The sequence below is a fragment of the Apostichopus japonicus genome, chromosome 16, assembly GCF_037975245.1.
Source record: "Apostichopus japonicus isolate 1M-3 chromosome 16, ASM3797524v1, whole genome shotgun sequence".
Taxonomy (NCBI): domain Eukaryota; kingdom Metazoa; phylum Echinodermata; class Holothuroidea; order Aspidochirotida; family Stichopodidae; genus Apostichopus; species Apostichopus japonicus.
Genome location: NC_092576.1, coordinates 22,300,060 through 22,317,991, shown reverse-complemented (window position 1 = coordinate 22,317,991; position 17,932 = coordinate 22,300,060). Strand labels below are relative to the sequence as shown.

The 17,932-nt window shown below is 35.6% G+C and overlaps 1 protein-coding gene across 1 annotated transcript in view; it reads left to right on the top strand.

The window, feature by feature from the left end:
• LOC139982813 (uncharacterized) overlaps window positions 1–17,932 on the top strand; it is an 890,000-nt gene that overhangs the window by 309,769 nt on the left and 562,299 nt on the right. The window contains exons 32-36 of the mRNA XM_071995913.1: window positions 5,732–5,767; window positions 14,656–14,834; window positions 15,698–15,774; window positions 16,946–17,004; window positions 17,369–17,488. Of these exons, the coding sequence (XP_071852014.1) occupies window positions 5,732–5,767; window positions 14,656–14,834; window positions 15,698–15,774; window positions 16,946–17,004; window positions 17,369–17,488 (471 nt within the window). The remainder of the gene's footprint in view (window positions 1–5,731; window positions 5,768–14,655; window positions 14,835–15,697; window positions 15,775–16,945; window positions 17,005–17,368; window positions 17,489–17,932) is intronic.

Genomic DNA, 17,932 nt, shown 5'->3' with positions numbered 1-17,932 from the left:
AACATGACTGACGTACAACTGAATTAAATTTTGCTCATAATATAACACTGTTCTTTCTAATAGCTTCAAGGGATTTGAAGGATACTTATTGTTTAAACATTTATTTATCAAGGTAAATGTTTTAGCGACGGTTCCAGGTACACTACTGTACATATGACATTAACAACATAGACTTTCAAGGTTAGAAATGAGGATGACCTGGTGACCTATGCAAAGTAGGGCGATTCAACCTTGGTTTCCTTTGTATGGTTTTAATATCATATCAGAAACTGGTTCTCATTGCCTCATCAATTGTGTGTGTAGTGTATAGATCAACGAAATTGCTTGTAAACATCAGATTCACTGTTTCTAGAGTCTTTATGCTGGACATTTTTGGCGATTGATAAAATGACGGAAGAGTTGCTGCGTTTATTGATATATTGAAAACAAAATGAATACTATTTCGAAATTCGTATGTTTGTTATATTGGTTATTTGGAATAAACTTTAGAAGATCGTGCAAGCATTTTTTAGTGGCACCAGATTCACTCTGTGGAGTAAAGCATTACCGATGATTCGGTGGAGTTGTGATTAAATCACTTTCTACGCACATTTACACAACATACCTAATACCAGTCAGTCTGTGGGAGGCCAGGCAATTATCCTTCTGCAGTTCTGTTGTATATGAAACATGGTAACCAAAGAACTATACACGTATTTTGTGACGCTTTATACAACACAATGTTAATGAAAAATCCCGGACATGAATCTGAATTTTTCAAGATTCTGCGTCACGGATATAAAGTTCTAAGCTTTTGCCGTTTACTGTTTTGTGCATTTTGTTAAAATCATCTTAGATGTGCAGTAAACTTTCCTTTGGAAAAGCTGGATGATCCGTTTCAAGCAATGGTTGGATGACAAGACTAACTTAACGAATGTAGCATTAACATAGCTGGTTTCACATACAATATCAACTTAATCGCCATCACATAGCACTCAAAAGTTAAACTCAGATAGATGCTTGAACTCATGAGAAATCTGTTGCTTTTTAACCAGCATCAGAACTTAAATTAGACATATGACATGGTTCATAACATATGTACAAACTAGCTCCACCTTCTTATACCTGTAATAATTGCGGCTGAAGTTGTTTCTATTCTCATCGCCTGCTGGGGCTAATTAAAAGCGGTCAAATTCATATTTCAAACTACAATATTGCTATACCGTTGAACAAATACCATGTACAGGTTCTTCCTTAAGAAATATCTAACTTGAATCTATTAAAAAGTTGCATATATTGTTCGTTCACTTCCGTTATTACAAGTATAAGTATAAAATATTTATAAACAGGAGATCCAAAGACTAAGAAATATACAAATATGTACATCAATACGAACATAAAGATAAGAAAGGAAAAGGTTAATAAACTTTAAAGCAATGCAAATAAAATAATTTCTGAATAACTTTATTCCATTTTGTTGGCAAGATATGAGGATCATGTAAACTTCTGTTGGATTTAACTATAATTTAGTCCTTTAGTGCGGGCTACAGTGGGTGCTCCATACGAATAGTTCATGTCTTCTCAATGCAATAGGAATTGTCCAATGAAAACGCTTAAAGGAATAATTAGTAAACGAAAGAACTGTAAATATTGCAGATTACAATTTTGAGAACTATTAATCTGATTTTATCTTTTTGATACACCGTTTTTGATGATCGAATTATCCCTTGCGATCAAAATGGTACAAGCATTGCTTTAACTGAAACATCACAAAACATCATGATTTTGAATCTGTAACTAGAATTGTCAATTGTGGTGATATCCATTTGAATTAAATCTTGCTAATAATTTAACATTGTTCCTTGAAAAGCTTCAGGGGATTTGAATAATCACTTGCTTAAATTATCATTTATCCATATTAGTGTATGCTGACATAAGTGTGTGAATCTAAGCAGGCTTAGAGATTGAGAGGACGGATCTTGTCTTTAGGTGAACCATGAAACTGGTTTATTCTTCAACTGTTCTTAAAGTAAAGTAAAAAGTAAAATTTATTGATATTCATCATAAAATGACAATATAATAAAATAGCGTGGTAATGCTGGTCATGATTTTGGTCATTTGCACATATGAAAGAAAGAGGGGCTGTTTTTATTACTCCATTTTCAAGGGTTCCGATCAGTTTTTTCCATTGGGGACTGGGGTGGGGGTGGTGTGGGGGACAGTTATTGTATTAGTGTTAAATGGAAATACTAAATGCTCTACTAACCTGCTTCCTTGTTCTGTTGTACATATACCATAGCAACCAAAACATATGCAATCACTAGACAAAATATGACCATGCAGAATTTTTGTATATTGAGGTTATTTCTATCAATGTGATGCACTTTAACATGTTAGGAAAAGTAACCTATAAAATGATGTATAAAATCAAAGGTCAACTAAAGGTACACATTTTAGGTTTTCACTGAACTTTCAAGAAACCTTTCGGTACCACTCTCTGTACTCACATCACTATAGATGGCAGCATTATGAGAAAAATTCAAAAAGGCAAAATACGGAAGCTGTCTGAACTAAAAAAAAGGGTTTAAAAATATTTGTGTTACGTCCCACGTGTTTTGAATAGACACCAATATACATGCATTAGAGGGTCTCGAAGTATTCAGGGCCCGGGGTGGGGTGTGGAGGAGGTTTACTGACTACGGTATAGTCGGTAACTGGTAATGCATTTTATTGTTCATTGATCATCAGCTAATTGTCATATTTATTATATATTGATAATTATGTGATTATATAATAAGTTAGAGGATAATATATTGCAACGTTTGGGCCTTCCATCTTCATCATTCCTTATTGTTATTGTCGCAGATGTTTTGGAGATCTGAGTGCGCCAAATAATACAGAAACAAAGAAAAAATCTGAATTTTTGGTGTACCCACGTTTATTACAAACGTAGAAACTTTAAAAAATACACCAGTATGTAAACATAAATATATATATTTTTACTAAAATGACATGCACTAGATAAAAGTCTGTTAATAATTCAAGAGTATGGTGCGGGAACACGGAGTAATATGACTATACTATGTTAACATATCACAAGTATTGACCACTCCCATAATTTACATCTCAGGTTAAATATTGACCTTTAGAGCTGATGTTTTCTCAATCAGAGATAGTATTACGAAACCAATACACTCACCTCTGATCTTGCATTCTTGATATGTTCGTTTTGTGTTACACTACAGGCAGGGGCGGACTGAGTCTTTAAACTGGCCCGGGCATTTTTTACCTAGACCGGGCAATTGTTTATTGATATGGTACTTACATAGTGATCGCCTTCCTGGGGGGGTTCTAAGGGGAGGGATTTTTTTAAGTTAAGGAATGCCTAAATGCAAAATGGTGCGATAAATATAATTTTCCAGATGCAACGCTTGGTTAAACTGAGGAAAGTCAAAAACGTTAACAAAAATAGATAAAAATATATGTCTTAGACTGGATTTTATTTATTTTTCAAGCATTTTGTGACAACATGCTTCTAAGAATGGAAAACAACCTAAATAAAATCCACTAAAGGATATATGTTCAAGAACACGAGCACATGTCACATCTACGCGAGTAGGAGCCTACGCAGTACGCTGCTTCTGGCAGCCACACCATCAATGATATTTTAGTGTCAAGTTTGGCCAAGAGCCTTTTTTCATCAGACATCAACATGAATGCCTCAAGATGTTTTTCGACGACTAACATTCGTCTAATTTTGATAACCAAACACCCTACTGATTTGGGTCAGTTTTATTCATACATAATCTCTCAGGAATAAGCTCTACTGAGTGATATCCAAATAATCTAATCAGATTTTACCTTTTTTTTACTTCGTTTTCTGGAGGACGAGGTGCAGATTAATAAAATCTGTATTCTCTGCCAATGCTATGTATATGTGTCAGAATGCATTGGTCACGGACGGGTTGCCAATAGCACGTTCTTTTATTACGGACTAAAAGACTAACTAACATGGTGATTTCATGGGCTGATTCCCACAGTTTAAAAATTTATTTCTACACAGGCCATCTGTATTCTATTAACTACTGTAATTTTTACCAGGCTCCACAGCCCACACCTGGCATTGCCCATATGCCCGTGTGGCCAGTCCACCACTGACTACAGGTCAGCATTAGGTTGGTGTTCAAAATAGTATTAGTACTAGCAGTAAACAGTCCTTCAATAAGAAAACGTAAGCTGTCTTCCAATATGAAAAGTTAATAATAACACTGCAGACCAATATCAGTTCCAATCGGTGGCGTTAGAATATTTACGCCAAGCCGAAGTGGAAAGTTCTGATCAGTATAGTGTCGAACAATATGTCAGTAGTAGTAGTAGTACTGTATTGGTATTGGTAGGACGCCTAGGCTTATTAACTTACAAACAGCTGCTGTGCTAGGCTACATTAAAATAATCACTTGAATAAACCGCGAAGCTGCATGGACTGATGGTGAAAGAGTCTGGTAATAATAGCTCACAGTGCAGTAGTCATCGCATGCGGGGCAATGCCCGATAAATAAAAATAAAAGTGCCGAAATTCTATGCGGTACAAATGTACTAGAATAGCTAAATGACAAAAACAGTTAATGTAAGCTGTGAGGAAAGTTTCACACGTTGCGGAGGTCTCAGGATAAGTCCTAAAGTAAGTTAGAGTCCCTGAAACTATTTGGCTAACTGGCAACCTGTTACAAAGAAACTTCCAGACTTTTGTTGCAAGTGAATATAACTTGCTACAAACCTTCCAGTTGAGGTCGCAACCGACAAATGCCCAGGGTAACTAAAAATAGGGAAATGATACAACTTCAAAATGCATCTGTTTAAGTTTGTCTAGTGATATGCAACTACATATAACAGTTTTGTGTAGTGTATAATGTATTGTATTTTAACAAACTCATTTTAATTTAAGGCAATGTATTGGGAAAAGAACTTACATATTTTTTATTAAAACAATAGTTGCAATGCGTACTGAAATACACCATTGATAGGATAATAATATTTAATGATTTTTCATGAAATTTGTCAACATTAAAAGATCTACACTTGTTTCCTTTAATTTTCGTTTTCTTTCCTTGTTACTCCATTTTGAGATTTTTTCTACCAATTGCATCTCCCAAGCTTTCATGGATACCGTTAAGGGTTAGCTAAACGATATCAACATATCATATAAGATGGAGTTGGGCGATGGGGGAAGGGGGTATTGGCGGGAGTAACCAATTTACTGCTTCATGGGATGTTTGAAAAGTTTCCATTGTTTGTACATTCCATCGATTCATCCACGAGGATTGTATAAATAATTCTATCTTTGAATACTGCCCTCTTTTATACCCTCCTCGTCATCTTCTCTGTCGTCTATGGTATCCATCCAATCATCTCAGTGAGAAGTTCACCATTATGACGTCACTCATTGTTTAATGACGTCAGTCAGTGTTATATGACGAGTCTAAAACTAATGTTGTCTTCTCTATAAATCTGATATATTATATCAGATATTCATGCTATCAAGTTCGTTCATCTTACAGTACATGACGAGTCTGTCTCCTATATTGACTTTAGTGTGCTCAATGCAGATGTGGGTTTACCTGTCAGGAATAGGTTACTTTGATATTTGTGAAGATATATAATTATAACTTATGTATTTTTTGCCTCGCCCTATTATATTTTCCTGAACACAGTTTCAACATATCATAATACTTTATATTGTTTTTCCTTTCAGGCCTGTGACTATTACGGTAATCTACCAGGAGAAGAGGTAAGAGAGACACAGATTCATGTTCCTGTTAATTAGTAACGGTAATTTAGTGGCAGGCAAGGAGGTGTTTATTACTGCGGAACAAAGAAATAAGACAAAAGATTATTTAACCTTGTTTCTCATCAAGGAGGAAAGATTGATAACCGACGTTGAAAGAACGGGGAACAAAGACAAACCAGTAACAAGTTATATCTTGTGATGATTATATCAATGATCTCAATGTCAAGTTAAGATATGGTTTTAATAATCTTCCTTCCTGCCACGCAGTCACAAAATGCTAATCAAAGAACTAATATATATTTAAATACTACAATGTTTAGTCAGATGTTATGGAGCATTACAAGCCAACACACTCACTCACACAAAAATTTGAATATTGCATTACAAATATCAGCCTTGAACCCCCTTACCCCCCCCCCTTCCCCTCTCAACATTATGCTTAATGAGTATTTGATTTTCGTTGGGTTATAGCATCAATATTATTAATTGTGATACAAGCGTCGACTGTAACATAACATGACTATGCTAAAGTAGAAACCATTCACTGTTGAATGTGAGCATACCAAGCTGTTGCAATACCAAATATAAGGAAACTATGGATACAATATAAACAGTAAATGTTTTAGTATCTGAGGGATCACATGCACCAGTTAAGTTACAATGAGGGTCCCTTTAGACAAAACTGACATGATAGCAACGGTGTAGGTATTAAATGAAGATGAACCTACCAGGGTGTGAGGTGACTCCTCAACATTTCCAACAAAAGTGAAAAAAAACAAACACTGTAATTGGGCAAAATGCTTACCCCAGTTTTGATGTGTCAGGCCAGATCGGAGAGATAAGAGAAACAATTTATAGAAGAATGTTGTAGAAAAATTGATTGATTTTGAGCAAAACCTGATACTGTTAGTATTTAACTGTGCAATCGATGACCAATTATTAATGAGGTCGCCATTTAATAACAATAAAAATACCAAACTAATATAAAACTAGTCAATTAGAGATATAGAACATCATTATATTTCATTTTCTAATAAATGAAATTTAATTTTTAGAAATATTTAGTGTAAATATTAACCTCAAACAACTTTGCCTAAAATATTTACAAACAGACAGCGCATGTTACCCCAATCAGAAGGTTTTTTTCTTTCTTTTTATTTAAATTTGTGTCATCATATGACACCTGACTAGTCCAGCTATTAACAAACAATATCCCTAGAGTCAGTATGTGTCAGTATTGAATAATGTCTTAGTTTTCCAGAATAAACACAGGAGCTGTTTTAAGGCATGTTATATCTAAATTACTGCAGCGCTCTTAAATGTTAGCTACCTTACACTTACAGCTAGCTAATGAAACACAAGTTCTGCCATAACAATACACAAGGGTCTAACCAGGGCCCTATTTCATAAAGATTACTTACGAATCTTCTTAAATAATTCTTCGTAAGTCACTTAAGAAGTTTTAACAAGTAATAGTTCGTATCTTACGAACGATTAATCTTCTTAAGTTACGAACGATTATTTAAGAATTTATTAAAAGTTTGTATCTTTTATAACTTTGAAAGAGGCTGAATGTGACCTTTGACCTGCCGCGCCAACTTTGTCTGAAACTTTTTCTCGTAAACGCGCATTCTTGCCCACAAAAGGAAAAACGAAAATGGTAAGTAACTGACTAAAGCTTTCCGTCTTTGCAGTTTTTTATCCAACGTAATGAAATACCCAATAAAACTGTTCACGGGTAGTTTTGTTCTTATTAAATACCATCAAAAAAGTGTTTTTCTAGAGCAGAAAGTTGTACTAAAACTGCTCGAGTGAAGCATCCACACGGTAACTGTGTGTAGACTCTACTAGTACTACTGTAGTGTTACTGATAGACTATGTCTACTGTAGTGTTAACTTAGGGCTACATATTAATTATAATAGAGGTTACGCATAGGGTCATTGTACTTATGGTAACAAATAGGCTAGGCCTAATGTTAGGTAGGCTTGGGCCTAAGTAATGCTGCGCACCACTGACGAAATGAACACCGTAATCACGACTTGACAGTTGACACTCGTGATCTCTAAATTAGTCCTATAGTGGAAATGTTTAAACCACCTTGACTTCACAACGAGAACAAAATAGGATGTGTGAATCGTAATTATATAGGCCCTAGCCTAGGCTAACTCAGTAACACTGTTGTTAGAGTTGACTAGGCTAGGCCTAATGAGGTAACCAATGTTGGACGATCAGTTTAGTAGAAAAAAGGAACAGGAGGGACGTTCACTCAAGTCCCTATCAAGGGCCCTATCAAACTACCCATTCACCCTAAACCCATTCACACTACTTGCAAGTACAACTTTCTGAGGCAAACCGTTTGAACAAAAAGTTTGAACAATTTGGCTAGAGCTAGGCCTATAAATTATCATCAGTAAGTTAGGCTAGGCTAATTCTTTTACTGTTTATATATATATGATATTTTGGGCACCCAGATTTTTTTTGCGGAGATCTTAGCCCCCCCCCCCCCGTGTCTGAGACCTTAGCCCCTGTGTCGGGGAAATCATGGTGCCACCCCAGTTTTAACAATAACATAGATATATGAGGAACAAAAATGTATGGAACTTAGAATGTTGTTATCTTTTTTTCAGGAGCACAATGGTTTAGGGACTTTCTGAAGAGAAACCCGATTGTAGTGGAGAGATTTAGGGACACTCTGGGTCCTGTCTGGGAAAAGAAAGAGCTATGTTTACAGTCGAGCGACTAGAAAAAATGGTTCAGAGACTATAACGTGTATATCAGTGCAGAGGCGGTGGAAAACTGGGAGGACATTCTTAATGATGGTAGTCGCATTTTCAACTGTGACAAAAGTGGGTTTCCACCGGCAGGAAGCAAGGAGAAAGTGATGGTCCCAAGAGAGACAAAGAACATATACCATTTGAGCAACACAGACAAAAGGCAAATCACCGTCCTGGCCTGTATGAACAATACAGGGTTTTTCTTGGAGCCTATGTTAATCTTCCCGAACAGCCGCTTCTGTTAGGACCCCCGATAGGGTGCTCCAGAGGAATAGTGTGTATGACAATCCTCAAACGGTTATATTAAAACATGTTTTTATGAATGGATCGCCAATTTGTTTTGACCGAGCGTTAAGAGAGAGGACATAACCTTCCGTATCATCCTTCTAGTTGAAGGACATAGCTCTCACATCACCCTCGAGACTGCAAAATTCTATGCTGAAAACAAATCATCCTATATTGCCTGCCCATTCATCGCATGGACTTCAGCCGTGCAATCTGAGTCTCTTCAGAAGTATAATAACTGTAATAACCCAAGCATTCCACATTGCCACATTCTATGTTTATTTGAGTCTTATATGGGAAGAGAGGAATTGCCCTTTAATATCTTTTGCCGTGAATGCTATTGTAAAAGTCAGTTCATATTCATTATAATTGAACAGTTTTAAAATTCACTTTAAAATTTCTATTCCAGTATCCTATATAAATTTGTAAATTTTCTTGCAAAATAAAAAATGTAGAAAATAATATACAAATAATCTGACAGAGGCAGCCGGGGGGGGGGAGGGGGAAGCCCCACCAGGGGGGAAAAAAGTTTATAAAAAGGAAAAAAATGTTTAGATATTTTTATGTATAAAATCTATCTATATAGAGGGTGAAGCACACAAAACATTTTTGTATAATTTTTAGAGGAGTCCCCAATGTTTTTTTTTAATTGAAAAATCGTTGTGCGGAATTTCCTAATTTTCCAACTAGGACTATTCGTATATTCCTGTGAATAACCTAAGTATTTGCAAGTTTCAGTTAATTGACTGAAAATCATGCAGAGATACCACGTTTCACTTGTCAACTTTAACTAATTGTATCTTGCAATTCTTATACTCCACCGTACAAAACTTGGTATGATTTTAAAGATGAATTACACTGTTGCCAGCTTCAATTCTGCGTTTTGTGTACGATTTTATTATTGAGTGGGTCGACCATGTTCACTCGCTTCAAATGAGTTTTATATATACAAAGTCATTGCAAACCGTTCCGGGAACACCCCTACTCTTAGATCCCTCCCCCAGGACAGTATCACAAATAACCCTAAACCTCCTGCTGCCAAAAAAATCTTGATCAGCCCCTGCATTTTTTTTGTAGTTCAAGTTATAATTAGTTGCCGAAACAGCTATGAGTTAGTTTGTGAAGGGAGGGTAATGGGCACAAATGTATCAACAAAACCACAAACGTACCGAACATAGGCATACGAGGTGGGGGTGTCTTCCCCCCCCCCCCCAAAAAAATTCTGAACACCTAAGATACGGGCAAATAATCTGTGCAAATTAGGGCAAATGACAGCACCATTTTGCATATAATCCCCCATATATAAACACAATTTTCAAAGGGGAGGGGATACCCCATTAGACCCCTCCCCCAGGAAGGCAGTCTGAAGTCGGGCAACAGTTCGACTTTCCGTCAATAACGGTCCTGCCCCCTCCCCAACCTTGTGGCAAGTAGTTCTACCCTTCCCCCTCCCTCCCACCCCAGTCAGAAATGAACATTTCTATAGTTACCCCTGTTATAGTAGCTGGGATTGCCATCCCATCACACCCCAAGGCCCCACCACTATTATAGCCTATTATATATTAAGTATGGCAAATGCTTAAAGAAATATCAGCTTGAAGCATATCAATGATGTTGATGCACGCTAGTCTACTGAACCGGTACTTCGAATGCATCTGTCGGTCTGTCCATTGATTTAGTGGGTTGGTTCTGTCCCTAAATACCCTTTCCCTTCGTAGAGCTTGTTGGTTTTCTCTTTCAAGCAGCCCAAAAGCCATATACATAGCCATCATTGGCATCCATATTAAACACCTAAATAAGCAATGATGTGTTTTGATTGAAATTTCCCGCCTAACTGACATGTGACACTTAAGAACATACTTAAGAATGATCCTGATCATTCTAAAAGTTAAGAACAATTTCAGGACAAAGATAAGAATGAATTCTTCTTAAGTTGCTTTATGAAATAGAAGATAAGAATGTTCTTAAAGTTAAGAACAATTACAGACTTAAGAATGATTATTCTTCTTAAGTCCTAGATAAGAATGTTCTTAACTTTTATGAAATAGGGCCCACGTCTAGCAAGGTCAAGAGAATCAACTAAAATAACTATCCCATAGATGTCAAGAATGATGACTTATTATAATGATTAGAATGTGAAACCTTGCAGCTCAATTGAAAATGGCGACTCCAGTTGACGAGACCAGGGTTACACTCTACATAAACAGACGACACAGTAACTACTGTAAATCATTTGTACCACAATAACAACTAGATCGTGCTATAAATCAGTAGCCTGTACTATTAGGATGTCAAGGAGAACTGAAGATATGTTTAATCCCAACAAATCCAGCTTATTTTTGTGGGATTACAATCCTAAGAGTACATGCTACCGATTTATCAGCATGATGAGGCATGATTCAGCTTTCACTCTGGAACAAAACTTAAAGATTTACATTGTTTTACTGTAAACTCTGTGTGAATCCGTGCAGTGTTAAAACATGTTGGAACATTTTACTGCATGGTACCAATGTGATAGTGCATTGTGGTATATTGGTTCAGTCATAGTGATATGAAGATGAATTCCCCTGGGATTGAACATTTGATGGTTACCAGCAGGGAAGAGGATGGGGTACGGAGATAAGTGAACAATTCTTCAATTTTCAGTAATCCTGTTTTACACAGAAGTCACCTTTTGATTCCTTGCCCGAAGGCTCAAGGAATCTATGCGATGGTGATTGCGTGTGTGTGTGTGTGTGATGCCCTTGGCTCGTAAACACGATAACTCAACAAAGGCAACCTGGATTGAAGTAATGATTTTGGTGCTCATTTCATGAATAATGAGGAGATCACAGGGTCAAACATAAACATCTTTTAATGCTAAGAACTCTGCAACCAAAACTCAGAATTAATTTATACTTGGTATTCATAAGTTGATAGAAAGCGGGTACATGGTGATATATTTCAACATGATATTATGCATATTAATTAGTGGGCGGGCTTAAGTTGATTTAACTAAAATACTGTAGCTTGTAAACACGGTAACTGAACAACGACAAATTGAATTGAAGTCATACATGGTACATACATGCGCCGTAGTGATTAAAACTTATTTAAACAATGGTTTTGATGTAAATTATGCGTACTACAGCAAGGGGACTGGTATAACCCAGGATTAGTGATATATGAAATCCCTCGGATAAAGGTATAGGTTTACTGTATTATTTAATTTTCGTCCGCATGCAGTCTCTGAATACATTAAAAATAAAGCAACATCTGTATCAGCGGATATCACTGGCCGTGTATTATAACAACGAAGAAAATATAAGCTAACACTAGTCAGAGACCAAAAATGTAACAGAACCGTAGGGACTAGATGTACCCTACTTGAAATATGATAACATGCTATATAACAAAATATCCAAATATCCTAATGGGTAATATTAGCTCAGTATGATAACATCAAAGACGTTATCAACCCAAAGATAAGACACTCGTTCTTTTTTTGTACAGGGAATTGGTAAAACCAACATGCTTTCAGGGGTGGGAAGAGGGTCTGTGGGCCTTCTCCAGAAAGGGTTCACTTAAGACTTCAATGATACCTTCAGAAGCATAGTTTGACTTATGTCTAATATCTGAGTCTTAACACAACATTGAGCTATAACTTCTTTACAATGCTGTGTTAGTTTGAAATGCATGGTGGTGGTGTTGTTGGGGGGGGACCCCATCACCCACCTGAATGTATTGGCAAACATTAACATCGATTATCAAGTGAGAACTCGATTTCATGAGCATGCAAAAGCGGGTGTCGGGTGTCACAGACTTAAACGAAGGATTCTTGAAATTTCTTAGAAACTTGGACAGATTTATTGTTAAATGTTATAATTGTGTATGTCTAGTCATAATAAACGGTGTTAGAATATAGATACTGTACCTTCCTCCTCCACAATGTTTTTGTATAGAGAGTGATCTTTAGTCTTCATACAGTTAAAAACTAACATACCTAAGAAAGTGGCTGAAAACAGACATATAAAACCTTAGTTTACAAAAACTGACATACTCATAGGACATCGTAAATGTGATCACGTGGTTATGACAATCTAGTCTTGTAGCTCCATAATTTTACTCTATATTAAAGTAATTACAAATACTTCTAGTTTTCTTTTCTATTATCATCGTAGATTTCATGATCTTTGATGACGTCACTGATGTTGAGTGTTCTCTGATCAGTTCATCGTCTCATGAATTATTATCTGAGCATTGAATACTCGACTATCATGATTTGGTTTCTTAACGTAGTCCACCATTCGTTCCTATTTGAGTTGTTTCACATGTTGTATGTAGGATGAGTGTACAACAGACCTGTTATATTATATTGGCAATCTTACTCAGATATAAGGATTATAAACTGATCAGCTATATTACTGAGATGATAATGATGGTAAACCGATCGGTAATCTTACTCAGATATAAGGATTATAAACTAATCAGCTATATTACTGAGATGATAATGATGGTAAACCGATCGGTAATCTTACTCAGATATAAGGATTATAAACTAATCAGCTATATTACTGAGATGATGATGATGGTAAACCGATCGGTAATCTTACTCAGATATAAGGATCATAAACTGATCAGCTATATTACTGAGATGATAATGATGGTAAACAGATCGGTAATATTACTGAGATAGAATGATCATAAACTAATCAGCTATATTACTGAGATGATAATGATAGTAAACCGATCGGTAATATTACTCAGATATAAGGATTATAAACTGATCAGCTATATTACTGAGATGATAATGATAGTAGACTGATAAGACCAACTTTAAGGAATCGACTAGATTGATTACTCGGCTGATGTGAAGTTATCATCGAGGGAATGTAATGTTTACAATTTCAATCCAGACCAATAAAGATTAAATCTACACTGATAATGTCATTAGTCTCTTCCATTTTATTCATACAGATCATGGTCAATGGTAATTCTGTACAGCTTCTTAACCCTACATAAATCATTCTTATAATATTGTGCTATTCTACTCTATGACATTTTAAACTGACTCTCGCCAGCCAGCTCTAACATTTTCTTTAAGTTCAATCTGCTGTTGATTTAAGCAGCCCATATGTACTCATGCTGATACAAGAACCAAATATAATTTTAAGTTTAATGCAGTATATACGCAGTGGTAAGGCAAATTCAATAAACACACGCAACTGTTTTGCAGTGACACGCTAGTGGAGAAAGGTATTTCAAAAGCATTACACCTAGATCGGTATTAACCATTACTCACCATAACGTAGTTTTTAATAATTCTAGCAGTTATATTGGCATGTATTACATGAAACACAGCGACAAGAGTGTCATATAACTGACCAGTAAGTAACCAACAATCCCAGTCCACCGAATACTACCATCATTTGATGATATTCATGGTCGATTCATGGTGGAGGTATTTAACATTTGACGTCTTCAATCCACCCTGTCCCCGACATGGAGTTACAAGCTACAGTACTGTGAGGTTATGAACCATACTGATTGTTCTAACTAATCATATTAATTTACATTATCAAACATTAGAACATCACTGATATCCTTCCTGTTAATGCTTTAATGACATGCGCAAACACTCTTTGAAAGTATAATTTATTAAAGTATGTAACACGACTATAATACAATAGTAGGGTTTATCTTCAAGAACTGTATGGAAAAACAATGTATTAGCGACACACTTAAGTCAATGAAGATTTGTTCGAGATTCCATGATTAATATTTACGTATGCCCTTGAGCAATACTTTCCAATTGCCAACATGTTCTCCTATATTTAATATCTTTCAAGGAGTGTGAGAAAGATGTTATTGTACTTCACTCTGGACTCAGATTGCATCGATGGTTGACGGCAGAGAAGATACACATAGAGACAGAGCAAGTAAATGGGGAGCCTAGGATAATAACAGAGGAAGACGTTATGGAGATGTTAAGTTATAGGCTACGTTCAGAACACTTAAAGGAGCTGTCGTGAGTATAACTTTGGTTAACGTTACTTTGGTTAACGTTAGAATGTTCGTTTGATTTATTTACGCAACGTCTTAGACATCTAAACATTGTATATGTATGTTATACGTGTTACGGAATAGCAATGGAAAAAGTATACAAATAATTAATGTAGAGCCTTGAGAAGAGTTTCGATCCTTGCGAGACTAGTTTCGAAGAATATTACTTCTTTACAAACTGATGCTGGCCAATAACAATCATCGTGTTCAACTAGTCGCTGAATATATACATACATACACACACGCATATCTATATATATATATATATATATAGAATCTTTCGGTTAAGTATTTAAACATGCATTTTTCTAAAAGGAAATGATGCAGCTACATAGATGCAAAGGATCATCGCAGTATGCTTTTTTATTAGTTATACCTTTTATTATCATAGGTGTCTAGTATATTATCACATGAACAACAGTCATAGTTTTAATTTTCCCTTGTTGGAAGTTTATCGTCGTTTTTCCCTTGGTGAAAGTGCATGGGACTTACGATATAGGCAGATAAAGTAAAAATAGTAACAATAACATGTAAGGGCACCTGTCAGCGGTATAGGGTTGAGAAAAATATATAATTCTACCTGAAGGCGTGTGTAATCCTTGCTTCATGGCGCATTTTATAATGCCCTTATAACATACATCTTTCTTCATAACAGTCAAGTGACGCATATTCTATTCTAATAGGCTAGTGCCAAACGTGTGTCTTACCATAACGGAGTCTCCGGGGATTGGCAAGTAGTTGTAAGGTTAATGGTGTCTTGATAAAATTGAAACACTTATGTTTCTTCTGTTCGATAGTTAAACTCATATCTTCATTTCTACTCAAAAGGTTTGCCGGTTGCACATTGCCTCTCTCCTTCTCATTGGAGTCACTTCCTAGAGACATGAGGTCAAGGGACATTAAAGGTAAATCAGCATTGTGTGTAATGCAGTTGATAAGGAAGTGAATCATAATATTTAGTTATCCTTTTCCATGCAGTGATGAATATTAAACAAGTACACTTATCCATCTGCCTCTAATGATTTGATTTCACCATAAGAAGCATTTGAAATAGATTTCTTCCCCCAAAAGAACAATTTTCCTTTCAGTTTAATTCAACGTAACGTTTAATTACAAACTTGCTTCAGAATATTTGCACTATTTTACAATCAAATACCAATATATCTTTCTGGTGGCTAGAGTTGCTAGTTTTCCAAACTTGTTCAAACAGTTGTACATGTTCTAAACAAGTCATTATAGCATTCCGAATAGTAAATGCATGTGTTCCTTTTCTTTTTATTTCATTCGGTGATAGTTTGTAAATCTGACAATAACATAGTGAATGACTTTATTTCTAATTTCAAGCTAATCAAGTGTATCAGATTTTAAGGACTAATTATCAAGAAGATTATGATAGCCTTAGTTAGCTTGCGAAGACCACTTTCCAGAGCACTCAATTGAGCACATACATATAATACATGAAGACTCATCCAGTCAACATAGGTTACATTTAATGACATATATAGGCATATCTCGAGTTAGTAACAATAGACTAACATGGATTTCCATGTAACAGTGTTGAGTATTTTGACTTCCATTGCCAAAGATCCATACGACTGTGGTTTGACCTTTGAAATCATGTGTGATAATTTCTAAATATGTGTGATAATTTAAATGAAAGAAAATTATCATTTTTTTCCTAAATGTATCAAGGTAATGTGTTTGGTAGATTCTAAAATTAATTGTCCATGCTTGCAATAAAGTCATATTATTAATTAAAATACTGTTAAACTTACCGTCATAAACACATACTAAAATGTTGCAGATTGCAAGCAATTATTGAAATTATTAAAGTAGAGTTGTCAACATATAAATGTCTTAAGCATTCTAAAGGCATTGTGTATCGGTTGATGGAAGTGGTAAGCTGATTAACTCAAAAAAGAGCATTATGTGGAAATGACTCATAGATTAAATATTCACTAAGGTGAATGTGAAAAACTGTAAATACTTCTAAGTTAATCTGTTACCCAAAGAACTCATCTCATTTAATATTATGTCTATGAATACTGATGGACATGTACATTCTTTTCAATGTAGTCTGTTGGAGTCTATTAGACAGTGAAGTTCTACTAAATGTTCAATCTGGCCAGTGGGAGGTAAGTGTACTCAGGAACTAGTTGTCATAATTTATAAATACTATTTATCGTTATTCTTGATAAACAGTTGGTTATTGGCAAAATTGTATCGATACTTCTTTTTCTGGCTTGTATTTATTTCTTATCCTATGCTACCGTAGCTTCCATCTATGGGAGTTGGTAGCTGATAGTATTTAAACTAAATATTAAAATTTTAATAGAAATTAAAAGTTCATGTTATGTATTGTCCATGGTATTTATAATTGTAGTAAACAATTTAAGCGTTCATTTCTACAGGATGACCCTATTTCTCATTAACCTTTTTCCTTTATTTCAACACTGACATTACAGTACTTATAAATTTATTGATTCATTACGTTACCAGGTTAAAGACAAGGAATCGCTGCGTCAACTTTGTTCCGGAAAAGTCGTTATCAAAGACATGGATCACTATTTGCAACAATGTTTAACCATCATATCCGTACAGACCGCATCATATCATAAAGTAAGTCGATCCACGTCCTTAAATGAATTACTTTTATTCTTGGTTGACACCATTTCCTTCTATCTGAATATTTATGTGGGTAGATTGTGCGTATTCACTTTCTTTGAATCACATTATGTGATTCGTATGTAACTCGAATTCACACATTCACAGCCTACAGTGGAATTACGACCTTCCTTTACGGTTTCTGGGCATACAATCAGCGTCCATAGCCTATTTGGTTAGGGTGTCCACATATAAAGCAGGAGGCCCGGGTTGGAATACCGGTGGTTCGAATCCCGGTGGAGGCTGGAAGTTTTTTCACTGTTCTAAATATTCCAACTCATTACATTTATATATATTCACTTTGCCGTTGTCGTTTACCCGCATTTCATTAACAAAAGACTGTTTAAAGTGTCTCTTTCGAGATCTGGCCTTAGGAATCATAAATGACTTCGAGTTGGC